The sequence below is a fragment of the Camarhynchus parvulus genome, chromosome 22 (assembly GCF_901933205.1).
Source record: "Camarhynchus parvulus chromosome 22, STF_HiC, whole genome shotgun sequence".
In the NCBI taxonomy this organism is placed as follows: domain Eukaryota; kingdom Metazoa; phylum Chordata; class Aves; order Passeriformes; family Thraupidae; genus Camarhynchus; species Camarhynchus parvulus.
The window spans coordinates 2,854,600-2,879,938 of record NC_044592.1 but is presented as its reverse complement, the minus strand read 5'-3'; the positions used below and the strand labels follow the sequence as shown (position 1 = coordinate 2,879,938).

The window sequence follows — 25,339 nt, the reverse complement described above, 5'->3', positions numbered from 1 at the left end:
GGGATCAGCAGCTCTGGCCTGCAGAGCCTCTCAGTATGTTGTGTGCCACCACCATCATTTTCTGCACGGGGTCAATGAGGGACATCCATTCTGCCTTTCCTGCTTAGCCAGACACTGTGGGTAAATTGCAGACATTTGGGAAGAGGAGCTGACATCTTTCACTAATTCACTTTGCTTTAAAGTCAGGCCCTAGAGCCAAGAAAGCTGTGAAGACACTTGGAGCAGCTGATTGGGATGCTCTGTTCACAGCTGCAATAATGATGCAACTTCCTCATGGAAATGGGAGATAAGGTGCATCACTGAGAAAGGGCATTGCATATTGAGAGCTTCGGTCTGAACAGACTTCTTCTTTGCATTGGTGGTGTGGTTTTTGTCTGTTTTGTTAGGAATAAATGCAGCGTTGTGCCTGGAGAAGGTGCACCATAATAAGACATGAACCTGTAGTTTGTTCTGGACAGTAAAAACCTATGGAAAAACACTGAGAAAAAAAAATAAAAAGAGAGATCAGAAAAGGCTGAAGTTTCAGAGTTTCCTTTATTTTTCTTTAGAGATTTCTGGGGGAAAAAAACCTCTTTATTATTACCACACTATCCCATACTACATGAAAAACTAAACTAAGCAAACACTTTATTGTTACCACATTATACCATAATACACTATACTACATGAAAAAACTGTTCATCCCCTCCTGGATTCCCTGCTCTGGCTGTTCAATCCCTCCTGGATTCCCTGTTAGTGTTCATCCCCTCCTGGATTTTTCCTTATTCTGGCTGTCCATCCCCTCCTGGATTCCCTGTTGTCCATCCCCTCCTGGATTCCCTGTTAGAGTTCGTCCCCTCCTGGATTCCTTTTTCTGGCTGTTCACCCCTCCTGGATTATTCCCTGTTTCTGGCTGTTCAATCCCTCCTGGATTATTCCCTGTTTCTGGCTGTCCATCCCTTCCTGGATTCCCTGTTAGAGTTCATCCCTCCTGGATTCCTTATTCTGGCTCTTCACCCCTCCTGGATTCCTTATTCTGGCTGTCCATCCCCTCTTGGATTCCCTGTTTCTGGCTGTTCATCTCCTCCTGGATTCCCTGTTCTGGTTCATCCCCTCCTGGATTATTCCCTGTTTCTGGCTGTCCATCCCCTCCTGGATTCCTTATTCTGGCTGTTCATCCCCTCCTGGATTCCCTGTTGTCCATCCCCTCCTGGATTCCTTATTCTGGCTGTTCATCCCCTCCTGGATTCCCTGTTCTGGCTGTTCATCCCCTCCTGGATTCCCTGTCCATCCCCTCCTGGATTCCCTGTTGTCCATCCCCTCCTGGATTCCTTATTCTGGCTGTTCATCCCCTCCTGGACTCCCTGTCCAGCCCCTCCTGAATTCCCTGTCCTGGCTCTGGGGCCAGCACTCTCATGGGGCTCAGCTCCCAGCCCTGATAAAATGGATACCAGCATCCTCTTGAGGGAAGGAGGATTTTTTTTTTTTATTAATAACCCAAATTACCCTGTGAAATGGCACTTGTCTGATGTTAAATATTAAACTCCCTTAAGTGGGTGAGCTGGGGCACGGGAGCAGCAGTGTGCTGGTAGTGATGGGCTGTGGAGAAAGATGAAGTGGTGCTGGACAGCATTAATTCCTCCTCCCTGGAGAGCCTTCCATCCTCAGGGCAGCCAGGTGCTCTTGCACGCAGCCCCACAGCTTCCAAATGGCATTTTTCACACTTTAAACATTTCGCACGCTTTGAGCAGATCTGAACATCAAAGGCTGGTGGATCCTGGCTCTGGCGTTGCCATGGCAACAGCAGCTGAGAGGATTTGGATGTTTCTGGGATGGGATTTTGCTGCTGGGTGTGTTGGGCAGAGTGGGGCTGCTCTGCTCACGTCAGTGGTGCTGAGGGAGGCGATGCTCTGGCCCAGCCCAGGAGGACTGGGGTGCAGAATCCGTGTCTGAGCTGCTCGCCTCAGCTCCCTCCAGCCTGGGAGAGGCGAAGGGAGCCCTTCTTCCCATGTGGAAGTAGGTCAGCTCAATTATACCCTCAGATATTCTCATTTCTAAGTATTGAGCCTTGCCACAAGCATTGACTCTGCTGGAGCCCAAAACTGCTTCAGTGAGCCTGTCCTTGGGGTGTTGGCTTCAGGTGCCTCTTCTAGCACTCTGCAGCTCCAGAAATGCTGGACAGAGTGGATTTTCAGGAGTGAACACAAAGCCCCAGGGCTGCTCTCCTCCCATCAGTGCCATGGCGATGCTGAGGGAGGCGATGCTCTGGCCCAGCCCAGGAGGACTCGGGTGCAGAATCCGTGTCTGAGCTGCTCGCCTCAGCTCCCTCCAGCCTGGGAGAGGAGAAGGGAGCCCTTCTTCCCATGTGGAAGTAGGTCAGCTCAATTATACCCTCAGATACTCTCATTTCTCTCATTGGCTCTCAAGGGAGTTAAGCATTGAGCTTTGCCACAAGCATTGAGCTTTGCCACAAGCATTGACTCTGCCGGAGCCCAAAACTGCTTCAGTGAGCCTGTCCTTGGGGTGTTGGCTTCAGGTGCCTCTTCTAGCCCTCTGCAGCTCCAGAAATGCTGGACACAGTGATTTTTAAGGGGTGCACATGAAGCCCCAGGGCTGCTCTCCTCACATCAGTGCCACGGTGGTGCTGTGGGAGGACTCCGCAGGAGGACTCTGGTGCAGAATCTCAGCTCCTTCCCGTCTGGGAGAGGAGAAGGAGCCCTTTCTTCCCGTGCTATGGCACATGTGGAAGTAGGTCAGCTCAATTATACCCTCAGATATTCTCATTTCTCTCTGTTGGCTCTCAAGGGAGCTAAGCATTGAGCTTTGCCACAAGCATTGGCTCTGCAGCAGCCCAAAACTGCGTCAGTTTTGGGTTATCCTTGGGATATTGGCTTGGGATAGTGGCTATCCTTGGGATGTGGCTTCAGGTGCCTCTTCTACCCCCCTACAGCTCCAGAAATGCTGGACACAGTGGATTTTCAGGAGTGAACAGAAAGCTGAACACTGTGAAAATATGATATTGATCTGTCCGGGTAGCGTGCTACAGCAGCACAGTCAAGGAATCAAAACACCATCACCAGAGTCCAATTAAGAAATTACCTTTTGGTAAAAAAAAAATCAGTCAAGGGGCTGCTGTTGACCCTCACTGTGAGTGTGTCAAGCTGTGTGTCCTGGGCAAAATGCAAAATGTAAAATGCAAAATGCAAAATGCCCCATCCTCTTCCTCCTCCTTGTGTGCTGTAAAATGGCACCTGGGAATTCACTGCTGTTCTGTGAACATTTCTCATTTGGGTCACTCTAGCAATATCTGCTGGGGGAAACAGGTAAGTGTTAAGGAACTGCCTGAGACCTTATTTTTGGGGTTTTTTTTGAGGTGTTTTCATGAAAACGGAAAGAGCTTTTGGAATTAAAAGCTGTTCGTTTATTAGACTTGTATTTATTATTTTTTACATGGGACTGACTCTGACGTGCACATAGCAGGTGTCCCTTGGGGGGTGGGAGGGTGGGGGGTGTGTGCAGACAGGCACTGCAGACAGATGGGGGGTTTGATGCAGGAAATCAGGTAATTCTGAGCACCCTGCCTATTCCTTGTGCTGCCACAGCAATAGACAGTGCTCAGACGTGTGATCTCAGTGCTGTTGGCCACTGCATACTAAAAGGAGAAAATATTTTGTCAAACTGCCTGAACGTGACAGAGCAGGATCATTTGAGCGGTGTTTAGGCACAGTGCAGACCTCAGAGACTGAGAATAAAGGTACACTGGAAGTGTGGGGCAAATCTGAGCTCTTGCTCTCTGCCTTGATGCCCAGGGGCAGAGCAGATTTCTTTCCAATCTGCCTGCCAGGTGGGGACATCTTTTCTCACAGGAGGTCAGTCTCTGCTGCCTCCAGGCATGCACTGCAGCCAAGTGATGGAAATCTCTTGGTTTTGAGGGTCCCAAACAGGCAAAACATTCAGGCATCTCTCAGTTATCAATAAACTTGCAGCTACAGCAGGACCAGTGGATTCAACAGGATCAATATCTGGCGTGGATTAAGTGCAGCCTGAGAAGAGTCTTGTTACATCTTTCGGATTGTGCCTGTCTCAATGAAAGCTGAAATCTGCACCATGAGCAGTAATTAAGAAGTGATTTGCCCTTGGCCCATATTGTGGGCATAAAGCCAAATTCTGCGCTCCCAGAACTGGGAATTTTCAGATTCAGGCTGAGTTAGGTGATGTTTTTTGCTCTCAGAACTGCCAAGTCTCTAAGAGGGGTCAAACAGTGAGTGCTAATCCTGTGGGTGAGATGTGCTCCGGCCCACTGGATAAGAGAGCTGCATGCAGAGGTTGCTGAACAACTTTATCTGTGCAGAAATCTTCTTTGCAGCCAGGAGAGCACAGCCCTAAGCTGCAGCATAAACAATGGGACGTGAACATTCCTTTCCTTTGGGAGCTTTGCAGCTCTTTCGTGTCTTCGCTCTGAAAATCGGACTTTCTGAATAAGTATAAATAAGGTAAATCAGTGTGATGAGATTTTTCAATCCTGTTGCCTGGCTTGTTCAAATGATGAGCAAAAAGAACACTTGATAAGTCATGGTAAGATGCCAGAGAAGCACATGCTATGAAACTGTCTGCTCTGTATGAGTGCAGAGAGGGGCAAAAAGCTGCTGAAACATCTTGGTTTGGGGCTCAGACTGCTTCTTCTCCAAGAACTAAATTGTGGTTGTGTCACCCTGGTTTTTTAAGATTTTCTAAGCCTTCTGATGTTGACATTCTTGTAGTGAACTTGCTCACACACTTTCTGTAAATAACTCATTGTTTTGCATTCTTTTATGGAGGAGGAGAAAATGGATGGGCTGTTGGTTTGTCCAGTGTCATTGGAGAGGTGGCACTGTCACCCTCCAATCCACTGTCACTCTTGGAAATCTATAAATGTTGGAGTCAGGAAATGAACTTTCCTTCTTCTTAATTTGGAGGTTCCAGAGTGTGTCGTTTTATTTCGTGTCCAATTGCAACACCCAAGTGTCGCCCTGATTTTTTAAGTTCTTCTAAACCTTCTGATGTTCACATTCTTGTCATGAACTTTCTCATGCATTTTTATGCAAATAATTATTGTTTTTACATTCTTTTATGAAGGAGGAGAAATTTTGACGGACTGTTGGTTTGCCCAGTGTCATTGGAGAGGTGGCACTGTCACCCTCCAATCCAGTGTCACTCTTGGAAATCTATAAATGTTGGAGTCAGAAAATAAACTTATTTTTCTTTCACCTTGAGAACAGCGGTGTGCACTTGTGTTTTTTCGTGTCCTACAGTGACATGGTTGTGCTGGTACGAGGCAGCTGTCTCTTGGAGCAGGAGAGCAGTCTGCTTCATCTCCAAAGCCATGCCTTTGGAGGCAACAGTGCACAGTTCAAGGAACACAACCTCTAGAAGATCTATTCAATTTGTATTTCTGAATTTCCTTTGGGAATCTCAGATTAAATACTTCTGAGCTGATAAATGACCGCTAAATGGTTTCTTAGATCAGGACTACGACAGGAAGAGATTTCTAATAGCTGCTGAGCCTTGCAGAGGGTTTCTTTTCCACTGGGTTTCTTTTCTTTCATGCAGAGGGTTTCTTTCCACTGGGTTTCTTTTCATTTGTTCTCTGTTTCTGTGTGCCAGTTTTTAGACTGATTTGGAGGGATTTGGCTTCCCCATCATCCCTCCAACAACAAAGGAGATGGAGAGGCAGCTAGAGAGCAAGGGCTGGAATATTTGTGTGTACAGCAAATCTTTGTTTCCCTCCCGCCACATCACATTGCACAACCCCTCCTCAGATGGAAAGGTGAAGAGCAGAGGTCAGTGTCAACTCTGTGGCTCGTGGCTGATGATGCCAGCACTTTGGAAGCTGGACACCATGGGCTTGCTGTGGAGTGAAATCACAAATCACCATGCCAGGAGCCACAAACACCACAGGAAAGCCAAGCCTCAGCTGTGTGATGTTCTGAGGGCTGCCTGCTCTGAGCTGCAGCATCTCTCTCAGCCCTGCAGAGCATCCTTACCCACTTATTTATGCCTGCATCACTGCTGCTCTCTCCCAACAGCAGGAAGTGGCCTGACAGCATCTCTGTTTTGCCGTGTACCTGCTGTTATCCATGGCTGGGCAGCAGCAGCAGAATTGCTAAACATTTAAATTATTCAGCTTCTGTTGTTGACTCAGCTTTAAAGCCACATTGATGTTTCCTGAGATAATGTCTTGCTGACTGGAACCTGGGAGCCTGGCTGCCCCTGGGAGCCCCAGCAGGGGCACGGGGAGTGTTTTCCTCTCTAAGGAGAGAGGGGACAAGCTGGAGTAAGGTGAACCTGTGTGCATCCATGTCCTTGCACCAGGAGAGTGTGCAAGGGCTCAGGGGGAGCAGCTCCCTTCAGTGCAGCCTGGCCTCATTTCTCAAGTGGCTGAGTTCAGGAGGGGCTGTGCTTCCTTCCCTGGGCAAAGGCACATACAGCTTCCTCAAAATATTCAAGCCCATTTTTACGTTATTTACTTTGTAAAGCCCACCTTTATGTTATTTAGTTTTAAAGCCCATTTTTACGTTATTTACTTTTTAAAGCCCGTTTTTTTAATGTTATTTACTTTTCTCCAAGGCGATGTGTCTAAGGTTCTCTGCTGCACACATTCCGCTCCTCCTTCCCTTTAAATGAGAGGAAGAACAGCTGAGGACAGCCTGGCAGCAGCCAGCGAGTGCCTGGTTCTGGGCAGCCACTTCTCTGGTTACATGGCAGATACCAAAACCCAGGAAGGAGCCTTGCGTTCCTTCACAGCTACATCATCACACAGCTGAGGAGTTTCTCCAAAGGTCAGAGGCAGAACTGTGTATCTTGGAAAAAAAAAGGCTCTTTTTAGCTGAAGGAATAGCCTCTGCTTTCTAAATTTCTGACAGAGCTCCTCCTCACCCCTGGCTCTGTCCGCAGTTGCTGCTGGAGTTCAGTGTTTTCATCTCAGGTGTGAACCCCGAATGCAACAGCCCTGAGGCACTGGGGATGCTGAGCCTTGTCCCAGGAGCTGTCTCAGGATAAATTAATTTTCATGAGGGTATGATAAGTATTATAGCATCCAGGGAACAGCACTTAAGAGAATACTGGAACCCTGGCTGGCAAAAAAATCCCCTAAAGCCCACCGGGGTGCCCAGAGGTTGTTATTTGGTATTTTCACTGTAATTCTTGGTCGCTTTTTCTCTATGTGAATTTGCTCTTTTTTAGGCAATATTCCTGGTTTTTCTAGTGTGAATAATGTCCCTTTGCAGAGCCCCAGTTTAACCCAGTGTTGGCTTTTGTGAGGCACTGATAGACACTGGCTCTGTAGGTGCAGAGCAGCAGCATTTTCAGGGCAAATACAGAGCGCCAGGCAGGCAGCAATGGCAGTGCCCATCCTTTGGCAACAAACATTTGAGCTCCACCTGAACTGAAGGTGGAATCTGTTCTATTTCAAATATTAGAGGGATTCTAGACTGTCAGTGAAGTGCTGAATGATTCTGGACAAAGGGAAGCTGTTTTCTCTACACTGATGTAAGGACTCTGCTCTAATGCTTAACTTGATCTTTGCTCAGTATAAAAATCTCAATTTCTATGTAATGCAAAGCATTTTGCCATCCTAACATGCTCTATCGATCTCCTTTTCCTGCCTCTCAGCTTATATAAGCTTTTCTGGTGGTGGGCTGGGCTGTTTTATAGGAATTCCCTAGAGAGATAACAGCTGGCAAAGCAGTTGTTTCTTCCTCAAAGCTGCAGATTCTACAAGCTGTATTTATCCCTCTATTTCCCAGGCCTTTCCAGGTGTGATCATCTCATGGCTGTGCATTCACCGGTTTGGCCCCAGGGCCTGGCTGGAAACACCTTGTGTGGTATTTGCTGGGTCCCCAGGACAATGGAAGGAATTGATTAATCTAATTCCATGTTCTTAGGAGGCTAATTTATTATTTTATTTTATTTTATTTTATTTTATTTTATTTTATTTTATTTTATTTTATTTTATTAAAGAATGCTATACTAAACTATACTAAATAATAGAAAAAGGATATAGACAAAAGGCTGCAAAGAATAATAATGAAAACTCGTGACTCTCTCCAGAGTCCTGACAGAGCCTGACTGTGATTGGTCATTAAGTTAAGCAATTAACTTAAATTAAATTAAACAATTCACATGTTGTTGGATAAACAATCTCCAGACAGCATTCCAACACAGCAAAACACAGGAGAAGCAAACGAGATCATGTTGTTTTCATTTTTCTCTTAAAGAATTCACATGCTGGATAAACAATCTCCAGACCACATTCCAAAGCAGCAAAACACAGGAGAAGCAAATCAGATAATTATTGTTTTCATTTTTCTCTGAGGCTTCTCAACTTCCCAGGAGAAGAAATCCTGGGCAAAGGGATTTTTCAGAAAATATGACAGTGACCCACCTTGTCCTTCTTGACCCTGTAACTGGCAAAAGGTGAATGGTAGCTGGAAATAGACCCCAGGCTGTGTGGCTCCCCTGCAGTCCTTTGCCAGGCTGGCCCAAATTTAGCACCTGGAGCCAGGATGGAGCATCTGGAGCAAAACAAGAGGGGTGACCCCTGCCAGGCAGGCCGTGGTTGCCCTGCAGGGTCACCCCAGGCTGGAGCACAAGGAAAGGGTGGGACGGGAGAGGTCTCCAGGAGCTCTGATCCTCTGGACAACTGGTGTGACTCCCTTGCGTGTCTTTCAGAGAGGGCATGCACCAACCACTGTGGACCCCTTGCCTTCTTGCTGCAAGCAAGGATCTCCTGAAGGGATGCTGGAGCAGGAGTCTGCTGTGCAGGTAGAAGGGGGGAAGGGGCGCGTTCGTTGTGTCGCAGCGGGCTCTAGGCCCTGCAGAGAGCCTGGAGCTGCTGTCACCAGACCTCATCTGCCACTTCAGCTCCATCTCGGTGTCCTCCATGTGGGACTGTGCCCAGCCAAGCTCTGCAGGGACCTGGGAAAAACCTCAGGTCTTCTGCTCGCTGTCTGCAGCCCAGCACAGACCAAGAGACAGTGTGGTTCTGGCCACAGAGCTTTCATTTTGCTTTCTGTTGCTGAAGTTTCATCTTCCCTTGAGCGATCTGAAGAGCAGAGTTCATGCACATGGGCTCCTCAGACGTGTTTATGAAGTGTGGCTCAGGCATGACACTCTCTAAACACTGCCCAGCCTGGCAACTCTCCCCAAGCCCTGACGTAGGATGAGCCGTAATCTCCAGACTCCAGACAGGAGCTTCCTTGTTGTGCTGCCTTGCAGGCAGGTGTGTGAGTGGTGATAGGGTGCAAGTCCAGCTGCTGATAAACCTCTTCCAGCCCCTCTCATGCTTGGTTTTGGCTGCAGCATTCAGCACTGGTGGGTCGATGAGAGCTGCAGACTGGCTGTGCAGGGTGAGCTGACCTTCTCCTGCAGTGATGACATGCATGCATTGCCTGAGGGTGAGTACTTGGCCATGGTCAGGGGTTCCTTGGGCAGCGAAAGAGGAGAGGAATCAGCTCAGCTGGTTTACATGAGGGGGTTTTGGTGTATTCTGGCTGGTAATACGAACTTCAGCCCAAAGGTAATGCCTCTTCTCCCCAAACAGCTGCTGCTAGATGGACCTCAGAGCAGCAGGAAGGGTTTGCTGCCCTTCTGAGGTCATTGGTAAATTACCTAAGATCATCCTTTGAGCCAGTGGCAGTGCCTGGCACAGAAACCAGGTCCCTCTGTGCTGTATTTGCCTTGTCCTTCTCACCACTGCTTTACTGGGAGAGGGGAGGTGCCCCAGGTGTTGTGGTTTTTTTTGCAGTATTGTGATGGTAAATGTTGATTCCTGTTGTGTGGTCACCTTCCTGCGCTGGGACAGGTGCACAGGATGATGTTTCTCCCTCAGCACGGTGCTGTGCTGGCTCTGCTGGGGAGCAGGTGGCTGTGCTGCAGAGGCTTTGCTTGCATGTCCTCACCAGGGATCTGCTGGCAGAGATTTATGGCCAGGCCTGTGCTTCTGGTGCTTTTCTGTCACTGCTTTCTGCCCTGCATGGCTTCCAGAAGTTACACCCCAGGCAAGCCTGGCTTGAGGCTCAGGACAGTAAATCTATGGTAGCCACAGCACAGGGGTGTCACCCTGGTTTTTTAAGATTTTCTAAGCCTTCTGATGTTGACATTCTTGTAGTGAACTTTCTCACACACTTTCTGTAAATAACTCATTGTTTTGCATTCCTTTATAGAAGAGGAGAAAGTTGATGGGCTGTTGGTTTGCCCAGTGTCATTGGAGAGGTGGCACTGTCACCCTCCAATGCACTGTCACTTTTGGAAAACTATAGATGTTGGAGTCAGAAAATAAACTTCCCTTTTTGTTCACCTTGAGAGCAGCAGTGTGTGCTTGTGTTTTTTCATGTCCTGTAGTGACAGGGGCTGTACTGTGACACCCCCCAGCATGCAGATCCCTGCAGAAAACCCCTTCTAAGCCCTTTTGTGCATGCAGGGAAAGCAGATGTGGACCAGTCCTGCTGGAGGAGAGGCAGGGAATTAACGGGGAATGAGTCAGAGCAGACTGCAGGAATCAGGAGCAGCTTATGAGCACCGCTAGGGAAGAAAGGGAAGCTTCTGCACAGGGCACCAGGGCAGATCCTGATGGTGTGATCTGTGCTGCAGCACCTCACCTGAGCATGAGGGCACTGACAGAGCCCAGGTCAGGCTGAGGCTGGTCCAGAAGCTGTGTCTCAGTCCCAGGCTGACATCAGGCAGGCTCAGAGCACGTCTCTGATCCCCCCTTGCACCGTCAGCACGCTGGAGCCCTCTCAGCTCCTCAGTGTTTATTGCACAGACCTGCCTGAGCCATGTCATGGTCCAAAAAAGGCAGAGCATCAGGAAAGCAGCAGACAGAAAGCTCTGCTGCTGCATCTCTTGGCAGCTGTAAGTGTTGTTGTGTTATTAGCAGAGGTGTAGTGCCTAGGCAAAGAGCTCTCATGTATTGTCTTCAGTCACAGTCTATATATTTTTTGATGAGGTAAAAATAGCTTTTCTTTTTCAGGATATGCAGAGAGCAGAGGCTCCTGCTAACATCAAAGGAGAGTGACAGCTTTCCCCTGGGTGTGCGTGGCCTCAGCTGGCAGGAGCAGCAGCTCTGTTAATTCTTGCCTCTGTGCGAAAGGAAAAATGTGAAAGGAAAAATGTGAAAGGAAAAATGTTCTGCTCTCCTTTTCCTGTTCTGCTCTCTGGACCAGCCTCTGTTTCACTCTCCTCCACTGCTGCTGGAGACCCAGCACTGTACTTCGGAGGGAAGGGGATCGTTTGCAAATGACAGAACAAGATCCTGAACATGTTCCTTAGAAAATCCATTAGGCAGGTGCTGCAGGCTCTCACAGAGCTGCAGGCTGCAGCCCTCCAGGGATCCTTATCAGGAACACCAGTCTGCTGGCTAGGGGCATCTCCTTGCTGCCTTGCTGTGTGCAGATTAAGCTGTTTGTGATATCTGCCCTGCTCCCAGCCCTGAGCCCGCCCCAGCTGAGGCAGCCAGCAAAGGGGAGCCGTGAGCAGGGCAGGAAGGAGTCAAATGGCAATGCAGATGTCTGTGGCTGAAAATGCTCAGCAGGGACTGGGTTAACCTTTACCCTGAGCTGCACCGCCAGTGGCAGACCAGAAGTGCCTCTCCTGCTAAGAGTGCACAAAAATGGGCTTTCCAAAAGCTCATTGCTCCTGATTATGTAATGGTGGAGGATTGTGCATGGTGGAGAGGCCAGTCTGATGCTGGCACTGGAAAGCTTGCCCTCTCTTCAGCACTGGAAAAATGCTAATTGACAGGTTGCTTCCCTTCCCACAAACCTGCCAGGGGCCTTCCTTCCCTCCTCCTCCTGCTTTGGGATTTCTCCTTTGCCAGTTGTGTCGAGTTCTTCTCCAGCTCTATCCTTTGCACGGGAATGTAAACCGATCTTTCACGTCCTGCATGCTCTGATTCACCTGCTGCAAGATGGTCGAGCTCCCCCTTGCATCCTGCTCTGGGGATCTCTGCTGGGTGTAGCAGCCATCAACCCTCTGGGGGCTGCTGTGAAACCTCCACTAAGCAGAACTGAGCCTGGACAAAGGGTTTGCTCAGGCTGGTGCATGAAATGAGGACAAGCTCACCTGGCAGATGCCTTCCAGAGATGACTTCTTGTGCCTTGACTCTCATCATGGCTCCTGTTAAGATCTGCAGGCCTGTGCTAAATCATGTGGGCAGAGGTGAGGGTGATGGGAGAATGGAATTGGGGCATGTGGATTTATCTGTCTTGAGCCATTTGGGTGGGGGTGAGGATGATGGAAGAACAGAATTTAAGCATCTGGGTTTATCCTTTCACCAGATGAATTTTCCCAATGCTTTTGCTTTTCTCTCTCTTCTGGGTTTGCAGTCTCTGCCTGTTCTCTGTGTTCGGCTGGCTGGCTGCCTGAGGCTTTGCTACTGTGGCCTCTCAGGAGATGCTGTGTTCTGCTGAATGCTGCCTTCTACTCAGAAGGCAGAAACCTGCCAGTAGGTTTTGTCTCTGCTGCAGGGCCCAGTTTCTGTTAATACAGACAGGAGAGAAAGTTCCTGCAAGAGAGACAGCGTGGCTTCTGCTTCTGAGCACTTGGAGGTGACTCTCCTGTCTTCCCTGGTTATCCCATGGACACCCTAGGTGTTATCCCTAACTGCTCTTAATCTTAGCAGCTCTTTCAGTGTGTTTTGAGGGCTGACAAATTCTTCTCATCTGATAAGAAAGGACTGAGGTTATCCTGCAGAATTGTGTAGTTGATATCGAGTTCCAAAGGAGCATTGGCTCCAGAGACATTCCTAGGCTGGACAGTTCCTTAAAAGTTAAACCACTACACTGATGTGAGGTTTTTGTGTTTCTGCTGGAAATAATGCCTCAAAGGTGAGGATCATGCCCACTGTTGGGCACAAGCCCATGTGCGTAAGGAAATGTCCAAGCAAGTGGCAAAGGCTGCTGCCCTTGGCAATGGTTTACGACACATCCTCAGCTGGCAGAGCTGACTTTGGGCTCCAGGACACTGGCATTAGTAACTGGACGACCTCTGAGATGTGAGTTGGACCTTTCCACAGCATCTAGACAGGATGCCCATGGCAATATATGGCTTGGTGCCAGGGTTAGGGTTTGCATCTCACTGGGGCTCTCTGGCTCTTGGGTACTGTGTCCTGCCCAGAATTCTGGTGATTCCTTGCTGGACCTCCTGTCTGCTGCTCCATGAGTGTGTGTCAGCGTGGCTGGAGAGACAATGGGCAGACAGGGGGTGTGTGTGTGTGTGTGCCAGCCTGGAGCAGCGTGGGGAGCTGCTTCTTGACTGTCTCTGTGTCCCAGAAAACACTGTGAGATTAGCACAAGCCCCTGAACTCATTTGTGCTTGGAAATCATCTACTCACAGCATTTAACAGCTCATACAGAGCAGGCTCCTGCCAAGGGTGGCCACCTTTGATGCTGAGAGCCTCCCTTGTGTTATCAGTGCTGAGCAGCAGCACTGGTGGGAGCTCCTCCCTGGGTGTGAGCGAGGCACTGCCAGGAGAGATTAGAGCAGGAGCTGGCTGTGCCCAGACACACAGCAGGTTTACAAACCTCTGAGTGCGGCCCTGAAATCCATCCTGAGCCCCTGGTTTGACTTCTCCTTTGCTTTGTGGCCTTGGCCATGGCTACAGTGCAAGGGTTCCAGGCTAATTATTGCTGTGAGAGAATGAGGAAACCTCGGGAAAGGGGCAAAAGAAGCCTCTCCTCAGGGCCAGGAGAGGGTGTCATGAGAATAAATTGACTCTGAAACCAGGAGAGGGAAAGGGAAAAATTTAGATTGTCAGCAGACAGGGGAGGATTTTTCCTGAAAGAAAAGAAAGGGAAGGAGAGTAGAAGCACAGCCTAATGTGCTGTCCTAAGTTTTCAGCTTTAGAAGGTCTTGGAGCACTTAACAAAGCCCTGATCTGAGGCTTCTCTCTTGTAGAACTGCTGGCAGCAGCCCCCTGACACTTCACAGCTTGCATGTCTGCAAGTCTGTAGAGAACGGTGCCTGTGTTTAGGATTTAGCAAACTCCACCTGAGAGTGCAAGAGGTACACAACAGCGAGCGAGGCAGCTTATTCTCTCCCCTGGAATATCCCCTTCCTGGAAAACTGCTAGGAAAGCAAAGAAGAATGGAAAAAACTCCTCAAGGGGAAAGCAGCAGAGGCAGTTCCTGCATCTGGAAGCAGCTGCTCTGTGTCCTGGGGCACACAGGGAGTGTCTGTGTGCTGTGCTGAGCTTTGTGCGTGTCAGGGGGTGCTGATAACGTGTGTCTGTGCCTGGGGGAGCTGGGATGGTGCTGTGTGTGTATCTCCTCCATGTGCACATCTCCTTGTGCTCACGGCGTCTCTGCACTCCTTGCTGTCAGTGAAATTCAGGAGGTGGCATTGACCCAGCCTGTGCTTCCATTTCCTGGGGAGCAGACTGCCCTGAGCAGTGGGCAGGCAGACATCAGGAAGGATGGACAGTATGACTGTGGATCTGCTTTTACCACTTGAGCCGAGCTATTCCATCCTCTCTGGCGGAATGGATTGCTGGTGTCTGATGCCCTGCACCTCTCTGTGCATCTCTGGAAGGTTCATGCTGAGCATGGGCAGCAAAAGGCAGCGCCTCTGACACGCTCCAGCCTTGGCATCTTCTCCAAGGCCTGGCCCCAGCATCCAGAGGGGTGGAGGGAACCCCAAGCCCTCTCCTCTGAGGCAGGAGTTACCCGTGGGCATTTCTGTGGGGCTGCTTTTCCTCTGCTGTTCCCGAGGTGGTACCTGCAGCTCTGACCCCCTCCCTGCGCTTGGCAGCAGTCACATTTGCTTTCCGGAGGTGCCTTGGTATTAAATATCCTGTCTGACACAATAATGGAGAGAAAATGAACAAATTCCATTAGCACTTGGCGATCCCTGCAGGGTCTGCATTGGAGAGAGGACGGAGCCTGTATTTTTAGCTAGAATGCAATGTAACTTACTGGCTCTCCCAAAGCTGGGGAGTCGATAACCAAGGAGGGAGAGAGGGGACACCAGGCTCAGGTTTCAGCCGAAGTGCCGGGCTATGGCAGCACGAAAGGGCAGGTCCGGTCCAGACGTGGCTGTGAGTACTCAACACACTTCTCCTTCATGCCCACAGAGACCTCTGCTTTGCTTTTCTGCTTTGCTTTCTGCTTGTAAGTCTCTGCTGCTGCGTGTGCTGGGGCTTTGGGAGCCCCTCTGCTGCAGGGCCACGTAGAGTTTTACCATTTAATCCTCAGAGCTCCATGTGTGTCCCACGGATGACAGAGCCTGGCTGAGCTGTGCTTTGATTTTCCAAGGGTTTGCTGCCTTGTCGTGGATCCTGACCTGAGAAGCAGAGGATTCCAGCAGTGTCTGGAGCTGGAAAAGCTCTTTGCATTCAGCCTGTTGCTTGAAGCTGTCAGTGTTTCCTCACTGGGCCCCAGACAGCGCGCAGAGCTCAGGGCGTGAATGTGCATTTGTGAGCGCGGCGCTGGCGCTGCCTTCTGCCTCTTGCAGTCCTGAGTGAGCAGAGCCCCGAGGGGCTGTGCCTCCCGTGCATTCGCAGCCCTCCAAAGGCACAGCTCTGCTGGGAACAGCTCTGCTCTGAGCTGGGAGCGGGCAGAGCCAGCTGGCGCAGGAGGTGATGAGATCAGCACGTGGCCATGGGCGCTGCTGCCCTCCAGCTCTGTCCTTCTGACCCAGGGGCTGCCCCACAGCAGCTGTGGCACCTTGCCACCCTGCTGGTGGCCTGGCCTGAGCTCTGAGCCTGCCCAGCAGGGCAGATCACCCTCTTTGTGTCCCTTCTCTCTACAGCAGGAGCAGGGATTGCTGCCTTTCCCCCTGGTAGCAGTGTCAGGCAGAAAGGATGAGCTGGGGGAGGCAGATGGAGGAGGCCAGAAGGCATCTGAGTTGTGCTGCTCCAAGGTCCCAATTCAAACATCTGAGAGTGCAAAGAGAAAGGAAGAGAGGAGCCCTGAACCAGTGTGGCGCATCATCTTCCCTAATATGCCTCCAGTGCTTTTGGCTCTGGCTGTTGTTCTTCCAGCTCCTGTCCAGGAGCTTCCTGACCCTGGATGCTCCTCTGCAACCAGGCTGTGGGCAATCAGGATGGGCTGGGGGAGGCAGACGGAGGTGACCAGAAGGCATCTGAGTTGTGCTGCTCCAGAGCCCCAATTCAAACACCTGAGACTGCAAGGAGAAGGGAAGAGAGGAGCCCTGAACCTCTCCTAATTCAGATTGTCAGCATCATTCTCACTAATATGCCTCCAGTGCTTTTGGATCTGGCTGTGGTGCTTCCAGCTCCTGTCCAGGAGTTTCCTAGTCCTGGATGCTCCTGGGCAATACAGGATGCCTTGGGGTGGCAGAACAGAAGCTCTCCCAGCACAGGAGGTCCCTCGGTCAGTCCTGATGTAAATGGTGGTGCGAGAGGGGTTCTGATTTTCTCTTGGAGCTGAAGACAGAGGAGCGTGTCCTGCACCCATGCCATGGATGTCTGGTGGCTCTGGGCTGCAGAGATCCCTTTGGGCTGGCCCCAGCAGGCACATTCCAGCTACCAGTTCACATCCCCAGACTCACAGACCCACATCACTGCATTTCCACCCTGTTCTCCAGCTTCCAGTGAGCCATGCCATCGTCTCCATTCGCTGCCTCTCACTGCTAAGTGGTGTTGCTGAAAGTATTGCTGCGCCTTGCCTGGGCTGGCTGTGGTGTAGCAGGGAAGCACTGCCAAAACAGAGAGTTGGGAAGCACTGCCAAAAAGAGAGTTGTGGCTTTCCCAGCTGTGAGGTGCTCAGCTGGGGCTGTTCTCCCTGGTGCCCAAGCTCACCTCTGCTGCTACTCAGTGGCTTCTGGAGGAGGGTAGGGGTGGGCTCACTGCAGCTCCATCAGTGCAGTTCCTCAGCCTGGATTACAGGGGGGTTCCTGGGCCAAGGGAGGCTGCCGTGGTGGCAGGAGCTCCCTCCATGCTGTCCCCATAGTGTGATAGGACAACCCTCAGACCTTCTGCCCCATCATCTGGACGCTCTTCATTTTAAGTCCAGCTCCCAGCCCTTCTTTCTCCAGTCAGATTTGGGGCACCTCAGCCTGTCCCACTGTGACTTTGCTGGCATCTGCCTTTTCTGGTCTCTGTAGTTATGTTCTCTGCAGCTGAGTGAAGAGTTGACCCGGTGCTGGTGGTGGGGGAGAACGAAGGGGGCTCTGAGTTTCATGCTTTTCCTTTTTGTCTCCAAGGCTGATGCTGCAACCAGTTTCTTGAGAGCTGCAAGATCTGGGAACCTGGACAAAGCCTTGGATCACCTCAGGAATGGGGTAGATATTAACACCTGTAACCAGGTAGGTGAAACACACAGGGCTTCTGATCTATCTCTAATTCACTGAAAATGTGGCCGACCAGAGGGCAGACCTGGAGCAGTTGTCTTTGGGGCCAGGAGGGCAGCAATAGCTATAAAGAGCATGGATGTACTGGCTGGGGCATAGCAAAGGCATTAACAGGTAAGCAGAGAGGGCTCCTTGAGTGTGACAAGCAAATGGGACACTTGGAAGAAGCTCAGCTGCTTCTCAGAGGGCAGAGCAGATAGCTGTGAAGAGTAGAACAGTGAAAAACATCACAAAAATTGCTTGTGGGGTTATTCCCCTTGCCTGAAGTGCTGAGGCTTTTGGATTCCTGGAAGTTGCAGCTCACCACAAGCAGTGAATGTTTGCAAAGTGCCAGTTGTGGTGGTTTGGGAGGTGCTGGGCAGGAGGAGCCCTCCCCATGCTGCACAGAAATAGCTTTGTACAGGAGCAAAGAGCTGCAGGCGCTGAGGAATTGTTTGCACATCATCATCATCCTCATCAGAACATTCTGTATCTGTGTAGCTGCCAAATGCAAGTGGCAGAGCCTGAAGTGGGGCAGATGCTGTAGGGACAGGTTCAGGGGGTTTAGGCTGAGCAGGGGGAGCAGAGGCTGTGCTGTCCCTGCTTTGTGGAGCAGCGGTGCAGCTGGGGAGGCTGACTCAGCAGGCAGCACAAAGGCACTCTCATCTATTTCAGTCCCCAAAGCAAGGGAAGCTCAGACCTGATTTGTGCTGCAGCAGTTACTGGGGACTGTGACCGTGTGCACAGGGGTTCTTGGATGGGGGAAGAGACGAGGATCTGACTCCATGTTTCAGAAGGCTTGATTTGTTATTTTATGATATATATTACATTAAAACTATACTAAAAGAATAGAAGAAAAGGTTTCATCAGAAGGCTGGCTAAGAATAGAATAGAAAAGAAAGAATGATAACAAAGGCTTCTGTCTTGGACTCTCTGTCTGAGCCAGCTGGGCTATGATTGGCCATTAATTAGAAACAGCCACATGAGACCAATCACAGATCCACCTGTTGCATTCCACAGCAGCAGATAATCAATGTTTACATTTTGTTCCTGAGGCCTCTCAGCTTCTCAGGAGGAAAAATCCTAAGGAAAGGATTTTTCATAAAAGATGTCTGTGACAGGGGACAGAGTCCCACAGGGCAGGCAGAGTGCCCCATGGATATTCACACATTTCCATAGCAAACCCAAGAGGAGAGGGAGGATTTCTCCATCCACTGGCCCAGAGGGATGTGGGGTTCTGGAGAGAGCTCTGTAAAGAATCACAACAGGGTGACCCATCCACAAGCTAAAGATGATGGCTTTGAACTTCTTCTTCACCAAAGAGATGGTCTGTCATCAGCTACCTCCACTGAATAGCTTCAAGTCCTGCTCCCAACCAGATTTCTGGTGCTGGTGAGGGTGTTTAACACTTTGATGGGAAGATAATGGCTACAGCAGTATGAGGCTCTCCTCTCAGTGATGTCTTTGCCCTGGTTCCTGCCATCTCCCTCAGGTTAGATGGCACTTTGGGGTTTCCTTCTGAGGAATATCAGACCTGTGGGAAAGGTCCAACCTCACATGTCCTGTATAGAATAAAGAGGGATATATGTGGTCAGACCTATCCCACAAGTCCTGTATTCTGACTCAAGTTCAGAGACCTTGACATGCCATCTGACCTTCATCCCGCCGATTTCACCTCCTCCATGGCTGCATCGCTGTCTCCATCACGCACCTTCCATGCTCCCATCTCATCCACGAGGAGCTGGAGGACTGAGGATGAGTGCCAGGACCCTCACCAGCTGGGAACAGCATCGTGGTGGCACCTGGGTGCCCAGGAGATGGTCATTGTTGAAGTGGCCAGCCCTGATGGGCAGCCCAGAGCAGGTCCCTGCTTTGGGACAGGCTAAACGTGAAGTCTCTGTGTTATTCTGTAGGGCTGCATTTTTTACATTAGTGACTGGGATTTCTGGGAATTATTTGCAGCATTTAGTGAGGAAAAGACAGCACCTTTCAAATGATGCACACCCTGTGGCAGTTTTGGGTCGGATGAGCTGTCAAGCTGAAGCAAATGTGCAAAACAGCCTGGATTGCTCCTGGAGCAGAAATACCAATGGGCCAGCAATGGAAACAGTCCTCTGTGATTGTAGCACAGCTATTTGTTACAGGTTAATGATTTGTCATATATTTACAGCATTCAAAAGGTTATTTATGATTCTTTTGCATCAAAGGGCTTATGGGCTGAGGGGAGCAGCTGAACCTCTGTGGTCTTGCTCTCCATTAGTTGGATACTTGAGTTTAACTGAGAAAAAAATGCATGTCTGTGGCCACTTATCACTTACAGGACTTGCGAGGTATTATTATAATCAGTGATTATCTGTTTGGGGCTGTGTAGGTGTGTCTTTGTCAAAGAAACAGGGATTGGCCAGAGAAGATGGGCTCAGTGTGGCCAGACATGATGGGGAGCACTTCCTTTCAGTGTTCCGAGGGTATCACAGCACTCCCACCTCATTTCCCCTTGGAAGCAAACCTTTTTTCCTTGAGGCTTGATGGAACTGTGGAGCTGGTGTGAAGGAAGCCTGTGGGTTTTTAGATGTTTGCTCTTTGTACTCTAATCAGAGCTGAGCAAAAGAATCTGTGACTCTTCAGCTACGATCCTGGGCAACTGGTACTTTGAGTGAGAAAGAGTGGAAAACTTTTTGCAGTCTGACAACATTCCTGAAGGAGTTCTGAGTTTATCTGGAGTGTTGAGGGCTGGAACTGAGCCTCGCTGGGCATTTTTCTGCTCCCCTACCGATATTTACGTGGGGGATGAAGCATTTCTGTGAAGTGACCTTCCAGTCAGGAGGTGAAACACACGATTGGAAGGTGGAGTATTTGGGCAGGAGTCCCTCTGCTGTGCACCAGCACTGTGTAGGGGTGAGTAAACTCAGCATGTCCACCTGGGAGAAGTGAGGGACGAGGAGAAAAAGCGGCAGTTGAAAATGCCTGCAGATATTTAACCTTTTTCCAACAAATATCCCAGCCCTTTTGTACACATGTGGGAAGTGGAAGGGGGTGTCAGAAATAACAGAGCAGAAGCTGTCTTAGTAGACATCATCATCACCATCATCATCATCATCATCATCATCATCATCATCATCATCATCATCATCATCCTTGAGGATGCTGTCTGACCTGGCACCCCTCCTTCTGACAACCTGGGGATGCTAAAGGGGCATTGGCCAGTCCTCTGCTCTTCAGGCTCCACGTGTAGGAAAAAAGCAAGCTAAACTGGGGCAGAGATGTTCCTGAGAAATCACCTGAGCTCTTTGGGAGCTTCCTGAAACCAGTAGAGCTTAACAGTGACCCAGCCAACACCTTCTCCACACTCTTTGCTGCAGCTGAACTCTGGGGGAGCAAAGCCCACCGTGGGCTGCAGAACAAGGTGCTGGTGGGCACCCTGAAAGCCAGGGAGAAGCCAGCTTCTGGCCTGGAGGCTCACAAACTACTGTGAATTAAATAATTAAATGTGGCTGCTGCTTGATAAAATCATTGTTTGAAGCGGGACTTCTCGCTGCAAATCTGTTAAAGTTTAAGGTTTGTATGTGCACTCACACAGCACTTGTGGCGCATCCTTGCTCTGGACTGTGCACAAAGCTCAGCTCTGTGCTTCAGGAGTGAAAAACCTGACTGTGAGGAGGGGAACCCAGTGGAAAGTCACTTGAGCAAAGACACAAAGGATGTGCCATGAGGACTGAAGCAATTCCTATGCCTCAAGCACACAAACACTGAGCTGTGGTGCCACCCATCCATAGGAAATTGCCAACGTGGGCTGCATGGTTTGCTCATGGAGAAACCTCCAGCATTAGTCAGCAGCCCAGTGCTCAGTTGGGTGAGGTTTTCCTGGCAGCATGGAGCTGTTGGTGGCACCATGGCTGTGCTGGATGTCAGTGCAGAGCTCGAGGACAGGGAAATCCCTCCTGCCCCACCAGCCTGGACTTTCTCCAGCACAGGAGCTCAGAGCAGGGTGCTCCTCAGAGAGCTCCATCCCCAGATGATGATGGCTGATTCCCCTTTCCCGCCTTTGCTTCCTCCAGAATGGGCTGAACGCCCTGCACCTGGCCTCCAAGGAGGGCCACGTCAAAATGGTGGTGGAGCTGCTGCACAAGGAGATCGTCCTGGAGACAACGACCAAGGTAAGGACAAGGAAGCCTGGCCACGCTGGCCACAGCTCTGCACACTGCCTGTGCTGCCAGGCACACCAGCAGCAGCTGGGCAGTGATCATGGTGTTTGCTGTCAGCCTCTGTGACCGTGTGCACAGGGGTTCTTGGGTGAGGGAAGAGACGAGGATCTGACTCCATGTTTCAGAAGGCTTGATTTATCATTTTATGATATATATTACATTAAAACTATACTAAAAGAATAGAAGAAAAGATTTCATCAGAAGGCTAACTAAGAATAGAATAGAATAGAATAGAATAGAATAGAATAGAATAGAATAGAATAGAATAGAATAGAATAGAATAGAATACTAACAAAGGCTTTGTCTCGGACTCTGTCTGAGTCAGCTGGGCTGTGATTGGCCATTAATTCGAAACAACCACATGAGACCAATCACAGATCCACCTGTTGCATTCCACAGCAGCAGATAACCATTGGTTACATTTTGTTCCTGAGGCCTCTCAGCTTCTCAGGAGGAAAAATCCTAAGGAAAGGATTTTTCATAAAAGATGTCTGCGACAAGCCCCCAGAGTGACTGTGCCGGTGCAGTGCTGCTGGGCTGGGCCCCAGGACCAGGCTCTGCTTTTAGCACAGCCTTGGCATCTCTTGGTGGGTGAGAGGTGCCTCTCCCCTGTGGACTTCAGAGAGGAGGAACATAAACCACAGCATGGGCTGGCCCTGCCTCACCAGCATCTCCTGGGCTAGGCCTGCCTCACCAGCATCTCCTCCAGGCTCTGCCCCTGCACGTTCCAGCACCGAGATGGCCTCAATACCATTGTCACCAGCCTGGAGAGCTCTGGTGCTCTGTAAATAACATATTGTTCTCTCACGCATCCCCGCAGCAGGTGCGGTTTTCTCTTGGTGACAAGCAGGGCTGACAAAGGAGCAGCCTCCAGCACTGGCTGAAGGGCTGTGAGAGCAGGAGGAGGCTCAGTTGCCACCTCCCTGGTGCTCTCACAGGGCTCTGGACACAGAGCAGGACCTGGCATTCTGCCACGCCACCCAAAGGCACGAGTCAGGAGAGCCTGTGTGTGCATTTCCCAGCCTGCTCATCATCCCTATCCTGTCTGCTGGGATGCCTTGGCTACCAGGGTGCACACTGCAGCTTTGCCTGAGCACTGCCAGCTCAGCTCCCCCGTCCTCCCCCCTCTGCTCATCTCTCAGTGCTGAAGATGCACAGCACCTGACAGTGCATACAGCTTCTGCTGCCAGCAACTTCATGGGAGAGATGAAATCACTCTCTTCTTGCCTGGCCAGCAAAATGGGGAGGGTGGCTGGTTGGTTTACAGCAGGGATGGCGCATGGAGTGAGAGCTGCACGGCCTTCTAAAGGTTTTTAGCATGTCAGGCCCGCCTTCCCCTGGCATCCTGGGTTGCTTCAGCCCCTCAGGGCTGTTCTGTGGTGTCTTTCAGAAGGGAAACACAGCCCTGCACATTGCTGCCTTGGCTGGACAGCAGGACGTGGTCCGGGAGCTGGTGAACTATGGGGCCAACGTCAATGCCCAGTCCCAGGTAGGGTGAGCTGCTCTGACACAGGAAGGCACAAATCCTGTGTGATGGTGGTGTCCTCATGGTGGGAACTGTGCCCAGCAAGGGTATTTCAGCAGCACTTTGCAATTTCCCTCTAGTCTTGTTCAGGACTGCTCTGCCAGGCTCCTGAAAAGAGACAAGTGTGCAAATGGTGTGGAGGGATCTTGAGGCGCGTGGGGGGACTCCAGCGTGGTCTCTGTTGAGGGAGTCCCTGTCAACACATGCAAGCATGCTGAATTTATCCTGGGAGGGCTTGTGGCTGGTGCCTCCCTGGCAAAGCTTTGAGATCTCCAGCAGCCCCTGCAGTTAAGCACACTGTGCCTCCTTTGCTCTCTCTTCCTGGGGCCTGGTAGGGCTGAAAGCTCTTCGGGTTTTGCCTGATGGGAGAATTGTCTCTGAAGCTGGGGATAATACCAGCAGTGCCTCCTCTAAGCTGACTCTTACAAAGCGCTGCTTCTTTCTGGACATGTGGAGCCTTGGGCTCCATCTCTCTGTGATTGTTCCCCAATTGCCAGGTTTTTTTTTCCTTTTTCACCCCCACAATGGGTGCTTCTGGCCCTGTTCACTGACCTGGGAGAGCGGGTGTTGATGGGGGTGTAGCTCTTTAAAGAGCTCAGGAAACACAAGGAAGAGTTGTGTTGATGTCCGTGGCCCTGTGTTTGCAGAAAGGCTTCACACCTCTCTACATGGCAGCGCAGGAGAACCACCTGGAAGTTGTGAAGTTCTTGCTGGAAAATGGAGCCAACCAGAATGTAGCCACAGAGGTAAGATGTGATGGTGTTCACAGGGGTTCTTGGATGAGGGAAGGGACGAGGATCTGACTCCGTGTTTCAGAAGGCTTGATTTATTATTTTATGATATATATTACATTAAAACTATACTAAAAGAATAGAAGAAAGGTTTCATCAGAAGGCTAGCTAAAAATAGAATAGAAAGGAATGATAACAAAGTTTTGTGGCTTGGACTCTCTGTCCGAGCCAGCTGGGCTGTGATTGGCCATTAATTAGAAACAACCACATGAGACCAATCACAGATGCACCTGTTGCATTCCACAGCAGCAGATAACCATTGGTTACATTTTGTTCCTGAGGCCTCTCGGCTTCTCAGGAGGAAAAATCCTAAGGAAAGGATTTTTCATAGAAGATGTCTGCGACAGTGAGATCCTCGGGGAGGAGCCCGTGGCCCTGCTTGTGAGGCTACTGAGGGATGCAGTCCCTGGCTGATGATGCAGCCCCACGGCTGGGTCCTGCCATGGCTCCTGGATTCTCTCCCTTCTCCTTGGCAGGATGGCTTCACTCCACTGGCCGTGGCTCTCCAACAAGGACATGAGAACGTGGTTGCCCACCTTATCAACTACGGGACGAAGGGCAAGGTGCGCCTGCCCGCCCTGCACATCGCAGCCCGCAACGACGACACCCGCACGGCTGCTGTGCTGCTGCAGAACGACCCCAACGCTGATGTCCTCTCCAAGGTGGGTGCTTTTCCTCTGCTCTCTCTGGGGGAGCAGCAGCTCGGCGTGCTGTATTTATCCGTGGTTTCAGCAGGGAGCATGTGTCTGGCTGGCTGATCCCTCCTTCTTTCCCCAGACTGGATTCACCCCTTTGCACATTGCAGCCCACTATGAGAATCTCAGCGTGGCCCAGCTGCTGCTGAACCGTGGAGCCAGTGTCAACTTCACACCCCAGGTGAGTGCAGAGGGGGAAGACACTGGGGCTTGGGCTGCTGCAGCACAAGAGGAGGATGCTGTGCCTCTTTATCCATGTAGGGTGCAGCAGCAGCAGCTGCCAGGCCATGCTCGTGGGACTGTGCAGAAGAGGTGGCACTATGCAGACTGTGCAAAAAGTAGCACAGATGCATGGGGAGTTGCAATTAATAACGAGCATGGGCCTTTTCTGCTGTGGATCCCTTCTGTTAGAAGCAGCCATGCATCCCTAAAGCTCTTGGGGAGCTTGTCTCCGGGCTGAGGAAAAGCTGGTGCTGCTGCTGCAGGGCAGAGCTCATAGAGCCTGCAGTTGGGATGCCTCTTCCAGGCCTAAAGGTGAAGCCCAACCCATGAGCTGGTGTGTGGGAATCCACAAAATCAGAGGGTTTTGGGAAAGCTGCAAAAGGCAGGCCCCAAAGACAGCAGAACTGTGATTAGAGCTAAGCAGCAGCCATGAGATTGGTCAGCAGAAAAATTATTTAAAAAGTAGAAAAGCAAGGACAGATAGAACAATGGTCTGTGTATTAATGCTTGTCTAGAATAACTCCCTAAGCTACAGAAAAGTTTATCTAGGAAGATATTAGGAAGTTCTAAGCTTAATAATGGAACTCTGTGCATTGTGTT

At 50.4% G+C, this 25,339-nt stretch overlaps 1 protein-coding gene across 3 annotated transcripts in view; it reads left to right on the top strand.

Annotated features, from left to right (window-relative positions):
• Positions 1-9,290: 9,290 nt before the first annotated feature.
• Positions 9,291-25,339, top strand: part of ANK1 (ankyrin 1) — a 45,093-nt gene continuing 29,044 nt past the window's right edge. For all 3 annotated transcript variants that reach the window (XM_030964145.1, XM_030964144.1, XM_030964146.1), the window contains exons 1-7: positions 9,291-9,413; positions 17,179-17,280; positions 21,360-21,458; positions 22,897-22,995; positions 23,679-23,777; positions 24,299-24,484; positions 24,600-24,698. In XM_030964145.1, the coding sequence (XP_030820005.1) occupies positions 9,390-9,413; positions 17,179-17,280; positions 21,360-21,458; positions 22,897-22,995; positions 23,679-23,777; positions 24,299-24,484; positions 24,600-24,698 (708 nt within the window). In that variant the 5' untranslated portion in view covers positions 9,291-9,389. The remainder of the gene's footprint in view (positions 9,414-17,178; positions 17,281-21,359; positions 21,459-22,896; positions 22,996-23,678; positions 23,778-24,298; positions 24,485-24,599; positions 24,699-25,339) is intronic.